Source organism: Nyctibius grandis, chromosome 2, assembly GCF_013368605.1.
Source record: "Nyctibius grandis isolate bNycGra1 chromosome 2, bNycGra1.pri, whole genome shotgun sequence".
Lineage (NCBI taxonomy): Eukaryota > Metazoa > Chordata > Aves > Nyctibiiformes > Nyctibiidae > Nyctibius > Nyctibius grandis.
Window position 1 is genome coordinate 127,067,249 of NC_090659.1, and position 12,776 is coordinate 127,080,024.

At 62.6% G+C, this 12,776-nt stretch overlaps 2 protein-coding genes across 5 annotated transcripts in view; both read right to left on the minus strand.

Annotated features, from left to right (window-relative positions):
- Positions 1-4,798: 4,798 nt before the first annotated feature.
- CHRNA10 (cholinergic receptor nicotinic alpha 10 subunit) lies at positions 4,799-7,698 on the minus strand. 3 transcript variants are annotated; one of them, XM_068425402.1, is made up of 5 exons: positions 7,555-7,629; positions 6,964-7,118; positions 5,890-6,422; positions 5,597-5,757; positions 4,799-5,405 (listed from the first exon to the last, which is right to left on the minus strand). In XM_068425402.1, exons 1-5 carry the CDS (start codon positions 7,555-7,557, stop codon positions 5,106-5,108), a joined length of 1,152 nt encoding a protein of 383 aa, XP_068281503.1. In that variant the 5' UTR covers positions 7,558-7,629; the 3' UTR covers positions 4,799-5,105. The 3 variants fall into 3 exon arrangements, with proteins under 3 accessions (XP_068281503.1, XP_068281505.1, XP_068281502.1); XM_068425404.1 differs by having other exon boundaries at positions 5,194-5,757; positions 5,890-6,286; positions 7,555-7,698; XM_068425401.1 differs by having other exon boundaries at positions 5,194-5,757.
- Positions 7,699-11,966: 4,268 nt separating this feature from the next.
- NUP98 (nucleoporin 98 and 96 precursor) overlaps positions 11,967-12,776 on the minus strand; it is a 47,299-nt gene continuing 46,489 nt past the window's right edge. For both annotated transcript variants that reach the window (XM_068420396.1, XM_068420387.1), the window contains exon 33: positions 11,967-12,430. In XM_068420396.1, coding sequence (XP_068276497.1) covers positions 12,213-12,430 — 218 coding nt within the window. In that variant the 3' untranslated portion in view covers positions 11,967-12,212. The remainder of the gene's footprint in view (positions 12,431-12,776) is intronic.

Sequence of the window (12,776 nt, forward strand, 5' to 3'; positions counted from 1 at the left end):
TTATTAGTTTCTATATAAACTGACAGTGAATTTGAGTGAGGTGCCATTCACTGCGGTGGTGGGCCCAACTCTGAGCTGTTTCAATAAAGAATCATAAAACCTGGAGACCCTGGAGACCAATTTTCTTTAACATGGGCCCATCCAGACTGGTCCAAGGGCCACTGCATGGACCATCTCTTGTTTAATTTGCTCAAAAGCCTCTTGTTGCTCAGGGCCCCATTTCAAGTCATTCTTCTTCCGAGTTGCTTCAGAGAGAGGGCTCACACTCTGACTGTAGTGGGGAACGTGCATCCTCCAGCAGCCTACTACGCCTGGGAAGGCCTGTGTCTCCTTTTTGTTAGCTGGTGGAGACGTGGCTGTTATTTTGTTGGTCACATCCATTGGGATCTGACGGCGGCCATCTTGCCACTCGATCCCTAAAAACTGCATCTCTTTTGCAGGTCCCTTCACCTTTCCACGTTTGATACCAAACCAGCTTCTAGAAGGATTCAAATGACTTTTTCCCCTTTCTCAAAATCTTCTACTGCTGTATCACCCCATACAATGATGTCATCAATATACCTCAGGTGTTCTGGAGCTCCACCCTTCTCCAGTGCACTCTGGACCAGTCCATGGCAAATGGTGGAGCTGCTTCCACCCCTGGGGCAGTCGATTCCAGGTGTGCTGGATGCCCCTCCAGGTGAAGGCCAACTCTTGCCAAAGGAATGGAGAAAAACACTTTTCCAGTGTCAGTCGTGGCTTACCACTGCGCTGCCTTCGACTCCAGCTCATAATGGAGTTTTAGAACTCCATTAGAGTTAGACCTGACCTAACGTGTCTGGCGACCTGAGCAGCTGCCAGAGCCGTCTGCCAGACAGGCCAGGAGGAGCAGTGGGAGAACATCCAGGCTGCTCCATCCTACAAAGGCGTTGGCACACGCTCCTGCCCGTCGTTCCCGGGGACATGCTGGAGGAGCAGGGGACTTGGCCGAGCCAGCTGGGCTCTCCCCAGGGCCCATGGTGTCAGACAGGCTTGAGGCGCCCTGGGATCGCCCCCGGCCGTGGGACGAGGCAGAGAGCTCTTGGGACTTGGCCGGGGCACAAGCGCCGAACATGGGCCCGCGGGTGGGCTGACGCCCCGCAGGAGGTGGGGCCGGGGCCGGGTGGCTGGGGAGCAGCAGTGGCTGTGGAGAAGGTTCTGGAGGCCAGGGTGGGCAGCGTGCGCGGGCAGCAAGGGAAGTCCCGCAGCCCGGGCTGTGCCGGCAAGGGCACGGGCGGCACGGCGGGGCAGGGAAGGTGTTCGTGGGTGCTGTCGGGCCCAGGGCAGGCCGTGGCTGGGCACTGCGTGCAGGCTGGGGCTTCTTTCTTCTGACATGGACCAGGCACAGATGACCACTGGGGGAAGTTGTCATCTTTTATTGTCCTCAGAAAGCGTCCACGGCCAAGAGGCAGCTGGCAGCACCACGTCCTCAGGGCAGCTGAATGCCCGGGGCGCCGTCCATGCACCCATCCCTCGCGTGGGATGCTGCGCAGGCTCAGGGCCAGGCGCCATCACCAGGGACCCGCCTGGCGCTGGCAACGGGGTGCTACGGCTCTTCCTCTTCCACCCTGCAGGTACAGGAGAAAAAAACCCTGCGCAGAGCCTTGAGCGCCCTCCTGAACATGGAGCGCCGTCGAGGCCAGGGGGGCGGGTGGGCAGCGGTGCCCTCGGGGGAAGGAGACCTGCGGGCGAGGGGCTGGGCGGGCATTGGGCAAGGTCCTGCCTGCCCCCAGCAAGCCCCCTTGCGGGTAACGATTCTGGGCTGGTGTGGCTTCCGCTCTTCCAGGTACATAAGCACAGCCTTGCCCACGAGCACGTCCATGGGGCGCCCGTCTGTATGCTGCAGAGCCCTGGGGCAGGCTACGGGGCTGTGTGGGGCAGGTGCCCGGCTCTCTGCCTGGGCTGCTGTGGCCTGCTCGCCCAGCACAGGGGCTGCTGTGGCCTGCTCGCCCGGCACAGGGGCAGCTGTGGCCTGCTCACTCGGCACAGGGGCTACTGGGAGCCCCTCTCGTGCCGGAGGAGGGAGAGGCACCCGGTGCTCCTCTGCCTTGGGAGCTCTGGCCAGGCCACGAGGTCCCGACTTAACGTCCATGGGCCCTGCCAGGACAGGAGATGCTGCCTGGGTGTTGCCGGCTGCCTCTCCTGCTGCCCCTGTGCTCATGCTGAGCCCGTCCGGGAGTCCAACATGGGGGTCCTGTAAGAGCTCTGGCACGAGGGGGTTCATCCAGATGACCCTGATGCCAATGTCTTCCCCTTGGGTCAGCCCTTTGTCGCTGTTGTCTTTCCGTTGCTTCTTCTCAGCCAAGACCCCTGACTCGTCCTCTGGCGCTTGAGCGACTGCCACCCCTGCTGCCTCGGCCTCCTGACGCTCAGCATCTGCCTCGTGGTGCACCCGCAGCGATCTGCCGTTCGGGGAGCACTCGATGCTCAGCGCCGGCGTAGCCGGGCTGTGCTCTGCCGCTCGGCCCTGGCACCCTGGCCCCGTGTCCCTGCCCGGGGAAGCTGGCGCAGGGGCCCTGCGTGCATCAGCGGTGCCCCCACACGCACAGGGATCAGGCACGGGATGAGCTGCGGGGGCCTTGCCGCCATCGGCCGCCTGCACCTCGTCTCTTCTTGTCACCTCATCCATGGGCATCGTCTGAGGGCACCCAGGGGAGCTGCTGCCTTCTGCGCCAGGGGCTTTCCTGGCAGTGGGCACCCCAGGCCTGGCGCTCCTTATATACTCCCCGGTCACTGTGGTGACGCTGGGTCACAATGGCCTCTGCCATGATGCGGCCCCTCCCGGCACAGCCCGGTGCCAGCGGCCTCTGCAGAGCTCAGCCCCTCTGCACCGTCAGCAGCTCTGGGTGCCACCGCTGCGGGCCTTGTCCCCAGGCCTTGCTCTCACACGCAGCCCCCAGGCCTGGGGACGCTCCGGTTCCCACACGGAGAGAAGCAGGGACTCCACCACTGCCCTGGGCAGCCTGTGCCAGCGCTTGACAACCCTTTCCATGAAGACATTGTCCCTGATCTCCAATCTAAACCTCCCGTGGCACAACTTGAAGCCGGTTCCTCTGGTCCCATCACTTGTTCCCTGGGAGAAGAGACTGATCCCACCTCTCTACACCCTCCTTGCAGGTACTTGTAGATGGTGATAAGGTCTCTCACCCAATGTCCCAAATGAGGAAGGGAAGTGGGAAAAAGAGAGGGAGACTCGTAGGATGGAGTTAACCAGATTTAATGAAATGAAGAAATCAATCTCAATGACAACACAAACCAGACAACAGCACATTCATCCCCAGAGCACTGGCAAGTTGCTCCAGGAATCACAGCGAGGAAGAGGGAGAAGGGAGGAGAGGCCAGGAGAGCAGGAAAACCCCCCCTCTGCCCACCAAACCCTCTCTTTTAGAGTGAGCTTGATGTCAGTGCTACAGAACACACCCGTGGGCCAGCCAGGGTCAGCGGCCCCACATTTAACTGCTGAGGGCCTTGAGCACCATGGCTGTGAAACCAAACCCCAGTGACACCAGGACAGGATTCCACCCCTTGCTCTGTATCATTTACATCAAGTCACTACTGTTTTCCCCATCCCTCAACAGAAATACACACCCACCCAGATAACTCTCTCCACTCCATTGGATCAATTCAGTCCCAGTACGTGGGTTCCATTTCTCATGGTATTTCTCAGGGCAGGAAAAAATCCTCAGGGTGGGATCCCCTCAGTGAGGAGCTCAGGGCCAGGCCTCCAGGTGGTGTCATGGACTGTTGAAGCTGGGCACAGCAGGATGGTGCATTGCATCTTGATCTTGCAGTGCCTGTACCTGCTGCAGCCCGTGGTCAGGGTCTGGGGGGATTCTTACTCTAATGAATGACGCTGTGCTGTGCTGTGGGCCCGGTTAGGAGGAGGAGGAAGAGAAGGAGGCGAAGGAGAAGGCAAAGGCGAAGGAGAAGGAGAAAGAAGGCGAAGGAGAAGGAGAAAGAAGGCGAAGGAGAAGGAGGAGAAGAAGGAGAAGGAGAAGGAGAAGGAGAAGGAGAAGGAGAAGGAGAAGGAGAAGGAGAAGGAGAAGGAGAAGGAGAAGGAGAAGGAGAAGGAGAAGGAGAAGGAGAAAGAAGGAGAAGCAGGACCCCCCACCCTGGCCCTCCAGCCCACAGCAGCATTGGCCAGAGCCCTTGAATTAAAGAGGATCCCCCGCAATGCTGAGCCCAGGTCCTGCCCAAACCCACCCCAGATCCCTCCCTGCTGAGCCCAGGTCCTGCCCAAACCCACCCCAGGTCCCTCCCTGCTGAGCCCAGGTCCTGCCCAAACCCACCCCAGGTCCCTCCCTGCTGAGCCCAGGTCCTGCCCAAACCCACCCCAGGTCCCTCCCTGCTCAGCCCAGGTCCCAACTGCTCTACCCCAGTCAGCAGCCGAGTCCCCCTGAGCCCCTCACTCCCCACCAGTGGGGTTGGGGGGAGAATTGGGAGTGGAAATAAAGGCAACTCTTGGCTAGAGACAAAGAGGGTTTAATTAGTGAAGGGAAATAAAGCTCCAAAGCCCCAAGAGGTGCCCGAGTGATCGGCGCCAGCAGCCGGCTTCAGACACCGCGCCCCGTCTGCCCCAGGCTCCTCCGCTCCCCGCTGGGGCTCTGGGGCCAGGCGCAGCCCTGGGCTCCTGCTGGGCTCCAGGGGTCCACATCCCCTGGGATTTTGCCCCCTGGGGGTTCCCTCCCAGGTCCCCCATCCAGGGTCAGATGCTGGTGGGACCCAGCCCCCCCCCCCCCCACTGCCAAGGTCACCCCACAGCCCCCACCCTTTCTCCCCAGGTGTGGCTGAGCCTGACCCCCGCAGACTGGGGGTGAGATGGGGCTGGGGGTGCTCCTTCCTCAACTTCTGACCCCAAGGGTCATCAGACATTGGAAGGGGCTGCCCAGGGAGGTGGGGGAGTCACCATCTCTGGAGGGGTTTAAGAAAAGCCTGGACATGGCACTTAGTGCCCTGGTCTAGTTGCCATGGTGGTGTCAGGGCAATGGTTGGACTCGATGAGCCCAGACGGCTCTTCCAACCTCAGTGATTCTGGGATTCTGTGCTGCCCTGCGGCCGGGGTGGCCCCAGCCAGGATGGGGGTCCCGCTATTGGGCTCCTCTTCCCTGGCACTGGTGGAGCTCCCACCCTGCAGCTCCGTTGGGGGACAGGGGCTGCCCGGGGCGAGCCACCCTCGTGGGGCACCCGCAGCCACCGCTGTGCCTGGGGGGGGTCATGGGCAGGGGGTGCATCGGGGCAGTGGGCCTGCAGGCCATCAGGCAGCTTTGCCCAGGACCAGCACGCTCATGAGGAAGACCATGAGGAAGAAGACCCACATAAAGAAGCGGTCGATCACCTTGGCCACCTTCTTCCACTCTCCGGTCCGGCGCTGGGCGGCTCGGTGGCTCCTGAAGCAGCCGGCGATGTAGTCGACGTTCCTCAGCAGGCCATCGTGGTGGCACAGGCAGCGGTCCCGGGGGCAGCCCCCAGGCTCAGCGCCCACCTCCCCTTCCCCAGGGCTCTCCACCAGCATGCCAGTGTCCCCCCTGCCCTCCTGCCTGCCCGGCGCCCGCCGGGGGCTCTTACAGCTCTCGCCCACCTCGTAGACGCAGCAGAGCCGGGCCATGTGGTGGAGGATGAGGCGCCTGGCCCAGGGGGGCACGGGCCGGGCCCCCGGGCCGCAGTGGTGGACGTTCATGATGAAGATGGTCAACGCGGTGGAGGCCGTGATCATGGTCATGGTGGCGATGTAGTACTTCCCTGCGTGGTTAACGGGCAGTGACGCCGCGGCGGGGGGAGTAGAGACCCTCACCCCCATCCCCGTGCCACGGCACCCCGCCGTGGGTGCTCCCCTGGTCCCACGGGAGGGTCCCGGGTGCCGCGGAGGCTCACCGATGAGCGGGACGCTCTCGGAGGGCGGCATGCTCTCGGCAACCAGCAGCTGGAAGACGGTGAGGGCCAGCAGCACCGTCACCCCCAGCGAGACCTTCTCCCCCGAGTCGGCCGGCAGGTAAAAGCCGAGGGGCGCCAGGAAGGAGATCATGACACAGGGCAGGAGCAGGTTGAAGATGTAGAAGGAGGCGCGGCGGCGGAGGAGCAAGGTGTAGGTGACGTCGGGGTAGGGCTCGGAGCAGCAGCCGTAGGTGATGACGTTCCTCGCGGCCGGCATGCCCAGCACCTCCCACTCCACGTTCTCCACGAAGTCCGTCAGGTCCCCGGTGTCCAACCGGTTGCGGAGGTCGATCTGGTTGCCGTTGTAGGTCCAGGAGCCGAAGGTGAGGCGGCAGCGCTGCCCGTCGAAGGGGAAGTAGGAGACGTCCACCTCGCAGGAGCTCTTGGTGATGGCGGGCGAGTCCCACGTGATGCGCCCGTCGTTGCGCAGCACCACGTTGGTCTCCATCGAGCCGCCGAAGCGGTCGTCGGCGCTGGGGGAGGGATGGCCGTGGGGCCGGGATGGCCCCGAGCCTCACACGGGGCGAGGGTCTGCGGGGCCAGGGCCCACCGCCTGCCCCCAACGAAGTGTCCCCTCCCCCCGAAGATGGGACTCGGTGTCCCCGGCTGCCCCAGTGGTGGCACGTCCCAGCTGGCCAGGTAGCCAGCCCCCCCTGGTCCACCCCATTGGGGTGACCATCTCCCTGCATCCCCCACACCACAACCCCCCTGAACCCCCTTGTCCCCCCCGTCGGGGTGACCATCTCCATCCATCCCCCACACCACAACCCCCCTGAACCCCCTGGTCCCCCACTTTGGGGTCACCATCTCCCTGCATCACCCACACCACAACCCCCTGCACCCCCTTGTCCCCCCCATTGGGGTGACCATCTGCCTGCATCCCCCACACCAGTACCCCCCCCATTCCTGCACCCCCTGAGGTTGGCAATACCCCCTGCAGCCCCCCCCCAGCCCCAGCCTGATGCCCCCCAACCCCAGGCACAGTGGTGGGGGGGGGTGCCAAGCAGTGCCCACTTGTTGTAGAGGATGATGTCCGGCCGCCAGACATAACTGCTGGGCACGCGGATGCTGTCGATGCCATCGTAGGTGTCCTTGGCCCAGGTGAGGTGGGCATCCAGCCAGGCCAGGCGGACCCACAGGTAGGAGGTGAGCACCTGGTTCCTCTCGTCCTGCCAAGGGGACAGGGTGGGCACGGGGCGGGGCACGGACCCCCGCGCTGCCCGCTGCGCCCCTCAACCCCAGCCTGGCAGCCTCTGCAAGGGTCCCGAGGGGCTGTGCTGGTTTGGGGGGGTCTGGGCTGGTTTCACTGGTCTGAGCTCATTGGGGGGGGGCTGTGCTGGTTTTGGGGGTCTGGGCTGGTTTTGGGGGGTCTGAGCTCCTTGGGGGGGCTCTGGGCTGGTTTTGGGGGGTCTGAGCTGATCTGGGGGCAGTTGGGCTCGTTTTGAGGGGTCTGGGCTAGTTTCAAGGGATGAGCATCAGCTGTGGGCGAGCAGGACCAACGGGGGGGGAGCAGGGCCCGGCTCAGCGGTGGCCACGAGTGTGACAAGGATGGTCTCGGTCTGGCTGAGTGGGCTCCCGGTGCCGGTGCCACGCGCGGCCACTCACCATGTCGATGATCTGGGAGAGGGTGACCTGGAGGGTGACGTTGAGCGCCCGGTCCGTGTCCTCCACGGGGCGCAGGGCGCTGGAGTAGTTGGCGAAGAGGTCGTGGAGCAGCTTGTAGGCGAACCTGCCCTGCGCCCCCCCGCAGCCTGCGGGGACCCAGAGCGGGGCTGGGGGTGACGGGGGGGTGCAGCCGGGACCCCTCCCCAGGGACCCCCCAGGAACCAGCTGTGGGGACCTACCGGCAGCGGAGCGGGGCGGGGGAGCACCCTGGGACCCCCGTCCCTCCCCACCACCACCCTGAGCCCTCCCCACCCCGTCCCCCACCGGGGATGCCGCTGCTCGCTGGGGCTGGGGGACCCTCTCCCCACGCCCAGCGCTGGGTGGGGGGGTCAGTGCCCCTCGCCACCCCCTCCGCCACTTACCCGGGGCCAGGAGGCAGCCGGCGAGGCAGAGGGCGAGCAGCGGGCGAGCTCCGGGTGCCATCCTGCCCTGCGCAGGTCCCGGGGGACACGGGGCTGGCTGCCAGCGCGGGGGTGACGTCAGGGCTGGGACAGGCGTGGGGGGGCCACGGCCCCCCCCCAGGCACTTACAGTCTCGGTGCACCGAGCCCTGTGGCAGGGGGTAACTGGGAGTGACCCCCGAGGGTCCCCAGCTGGGACCTGGCAGGGGGCTGGGAGGGGGTTTGGGTGCAGCTGAGCCCCTCTGGGAGGGGTCTGGGTGCTGAGCACCCTGAGCCGTCACTCCCATGAGACCCCTTCCCGGCCCCACCGGTGGCATGGATGAGCCCCAGGACTTGCAGCCCCATGGCTGGGGGGCTGCCCCACACCCACGGGGCTCTGTGCCCTGTTCTCCCATGCCCAGGGACCCCCCCCCCCTTGCTCTGTGCCCTCCAGCATTTCCAGCGGGGGGGTCCTGGCTTGCCCACCGTCCCCTCAAAAACCTTTGAGGACCAGGGGGACCTCGAGCAGTTGGGAGGTGCCCAACCCAGGCAGCCTGGGGCCAGGGCCACGGTGACAAGGACTGGGTTGGAGTGGACTGGGAGGACATTGCTCCTCGCCGTGTTGTCTGGAGCTTCTCCATGCCCAGAGGTGTTGGCAGCTGCACTCGGGCCAGCAGCTTCGTGCCTGGAAACCACCCTCTGGCCTGGGGGGCTGTGGGGAGAGGGGGTCACTCCCTGGAACCCTGGCCCAGAGCAAGCTGGAAAAGGAAACCCCAGGGCTGGAAGGGAGACAGAATAATCATAGAATCAGGTTGGAAGAGCCCTCTGGGCTCATCGAGTCCAACCATTGCCCTGACACCACCATGGCAACTAGACCAGGGCACTAAGTGCCATGTCCAGGCTTTTCTTAAACCCCTCCAGAGATGGTGACTCCACCACCTCCCTGGGCAGCCCCTTCCAATGGCTAATGACCCTTGCTGAGAAGAAATGCTTCCTAATGTCCAACCTGACCCTCCCCTGGCCAAGCTTGAGGCTGTGTCCTCTTGTCCTAGCGCTGGTTGCCCGGGAGAAGAGGCTGACTCCGGCCGTGTGGGAGGGCCCCGACTCCTGGCACCCCCCTGGCACCTCTCCCCCGGCAGCAGATGCCGAGCAGCACCGATCGGTTTTAAGGCTGGAGGTTTTGTTTCCAGGCGGTGAATTATTCATCCCCAGCCCGATGTCCTGCCGCTCTGCTCCTCCGCCCAGGGCAGCAGCCAGGTCTGGTAACGGAAGGAGGCGAAGCCGCGCTGACCCGGCTCCTGCACGGTGTCACGTTCAACACGCAGCGAGGCCGACAGCCGCGAGGAGACACAAATCCCCCGGTGCTTCTATGGCTCTTGGTGCCCCAGAGCTGGCACTGGGGAGGGAGCAGGTCCCCACCAGCCCTGAGGCCCTGAGAAGAGACCCCCGAGCACCCAGCATCACCCCACAGCACCACCCCACCTCGGGGAGCAGAGCTCTGGGTTTGTGCCCAGCGAGGACATTGATCTGTCATTTATTTAACCCCTTTTTGAACACACACACAGAGGTTTTCAAGGCCTTTATTCAAGGTCCAGTTCTGGGCCCCGCACTTCAAGAGAGATGTTGAGGTGTTGGAGCAAGTGCAGAGGAGGGCGACCAAGCTGGGGAAGGGTCTGGAGGGTCTGACCTATGGGGAGTGTCTGAGGGAGCTGGGGGTGTTTAGCCTGGAGAAGAGGAGGCTCAGAGGTGACCTTAGTGCAGTCTACAACTACCTGAAGGGAGGTTGTAGTAGAGTGGGAGTTGGCCTCTTCTCCCAGGCAACCAGCGATAGGACAAGAGGACACAGCCTCAAGCTTGGCCAGGGGAGGGTCAGGTTGGACATTAGGAAGCATTTCTTCTCAGCAAGGGTCATTAGCCATTGGAAGGGGCTGCCCAGGGAGGTGGTGGAGTCACCACCTCTGGAGGGGTTTAAGACAAGCCTGGACATGGCACTTAGTGCCCTGGTCTAGTTGCCATGGTGGTGTCAGGGCAACGGTTGGACTCAATGACCCCACAGCGCTCTTCCAACCTCATTGATCCTGTGATTCTGTTTCAGCCTGAGCGAGCTGGTTCTGTGTTGCATGGAGAAGGGAATCCCTCTGTTTGCCATGAAGCTGGGACCCGGCCCAGCCCTCACCTCTTTCCAGAAATCCCCCTGCCAAGAAAGGACATTTTCCCCCCTCACAGAACCACAGAACCATTTGGGTGGGAAGGACCTTTAAGATCATCGAGTCCAACCCTTAACCCAGCACTGCCAAGGCCACCACTAACCCACGTCCCTCAGCACCACATCTACACGGCTTTTGAATCCCTCCAGGGATGGGGACTCCACCACTGCCCTGGGCAGCCTGTGCCAGTGCTTGACAGCCCTTTCCATGAAGACATTGTCCCTGATCTCCAATCTAAACCTCCCCTGGCACAACTTGAGGCCGGTTCATCTCGTCCCATCACTTGTTCCCTGGGAGAAGAGACCAACCCCCCCCCAGGCCATAGCTCCCCCCATCCTCCTCCTGGAGAAAGGGGTGACTTCTAGTCCAGCTGCTCCCACTTTCCTCCAAGGCTCTGACGGAGCCTCCCCTGATCACTGCGACCTTTCAAAGTTATCAGAGTGGCCTTGCAGTGACACGGGCCACCTCCCTCAGCCCTTATGGGTGCACCCTGCCAGGTCTTGGCCACCTGGTGCACCCAGTCTCGGCTCTCCCTCCCCTCACCCCTCTCCACCAAGGCCCATCTTCTTCTCTCTGACCTTTCCCACTGCGCTCAGCCAGTCTTACCAGTGAAGACCAAGACGCAGACAACATCCAGACCTTTTCCATGTCCTTTGGGACCACGTCCCCATCCCTGTTCCACCCCTTTCCCTCTGTCAGCGCTGATGTACCCGTCAGCCCTCGAGAGGTTCAGCTCCAGGGAGCCAGGCCACTGAGCCAGCCCAAGCCCCCGAGGTGGGACAAGCCAAGGGAAACCTTACTTAAAAAGCAAAGGAAACCATGGGAATACTATAAACATTTTATTTATTGTTTTCAAAAAGACAGGAAAATAATCTAGATTTATTTATATATTTTTTTTTTTAACAAAAACCTTTACATAACTCCTCATGCATAAAGACCTTCAGTGAGCCAGCGCGGAGCAGCAGCAGGGCGGGCTGGGAGCCGCTGCCTGGGGCAGGAGGTGCCACCACCGGCCCCCCGAAGCCGGAGCAGACCCCGGGGCAGCTTTTCTTCTTCCCCAACCAGCCGCTTTCTGACCACGGCAGGAGGCAGGAGCGCACCGACACTGTTTGGTTCTGCTCGACGTAACCCAGCTCCACAGCAAACAACTGCGTGTGCCATGGGGCACACGCTGGCCAAGGGGCTACCTGGGCGCTGTACCTCCACGGGCAGCCAGCCAAGGGGTGGTGCGAGGCGCCTGGGCAGCCAGGCTGCTCCGCTCCTGGGGTGGGTGACAGCTTTGGGCAGCAGGATTTGCCCCCTCCCCTCCATCCAAAGCCTCGAGTCCCCCAAGGTGGCAACTACGAGGGCAAGCTCCCGTGTTTTCCTGCGTGGGCACCCCGGAGATGCCCATCCTCAGAGGGCTGCGTGGCACAGAGCTCACCCTAAGGCACCTCCCCTTCTCCCGAGGCAGCTTGCTTTGCTTTTGGAAATGGAGGATGGAGAAATGAAGAGAAACACCCCGTCCGCACGAGAAGGCAGGAAAAGAACTTCAGTTTCTCCTCCCCTCCCCACCCCCAGAGCAAACTTTTCACACAAAGCCCCAGTTAAAGCTCATCCGCCCCCAGTTCAGGTGCCAAAGGCCCTCGGTTCACCCCACGCCGTCCCACCAAAGCTGTCCCAGAAGTTCCTTCCCCATCCTCAGCGCCGCGAGGAGGGAAAAGGATGCGGCAGGAGACGAAGCCCACACCGTGCCCCCCTCCCCAGGTACCACCTCCCCGGCAAGGTTCGGCAAGAGGCGCTTTATTGAATCTAGGAAAACGTCGTGTGGTTGAGGGTGCCAGCCAGGGAGGTCCAACCAAGTCTCCAAACTCACCCACGTTACAAAAAATCCCTGCGTTAGCCCATGTGCTGAAGCTGTTTTACACCTCTCTGGAAAAACCTGCCTGGCTGGGGAGGTTGTTCGCCCTCAAAACACGGGAAAAGGGTTAAAGAAACAGTACAAACTGTCCGGGGGTGGAAGGGGTCATCCCTCAGTGAATGGTGACTGTCAGCTCCCGGAGGTAGGACTGGGTGAGGCCACGGAGCTCCTCCAAGGCGTAGTCCTCGGGCATGGGCAGCCGGCCGATGTGGGGAGCGAGCAGGCGGAGAGGGACGCGCTGGAGGTCGGGCGCCGAGTCGGAGAGGGGCTCCGGGGCGTGCTGGAGGCTGAGCACCACCCGCAGCAGGTTGGCGACGCGCTTGGCCATGTCTGGAAAGAGCAGGAAGAGGAGTGGGGGTGGGCTCCAACCAGGGGGAACCAGGGGGAACCTGGAACAGCGATTCGACGGGGGATTGTGGAGCGAAGGCACTGGGCTGGGTGGGGGGAACCGTGCCCGAGTGTGCCCAGGCCTTTCCTCAGCTCCAGCAGTGAATCTCCTCTCACCACCCAGACCTCCTCCGTTAGTATAATAAAAATTTAGCCTAATTCCTTAGCCCAGACTGTTTTCTGCTCGGCACTGTAAAACTAAGTATGGACAATCACAGAATCCCAGACTGGTTTGGGTGGGAAGGGACCTTAAAGCCCACCCAGTTCCGCCCCCCTGCCACGGGCAGGG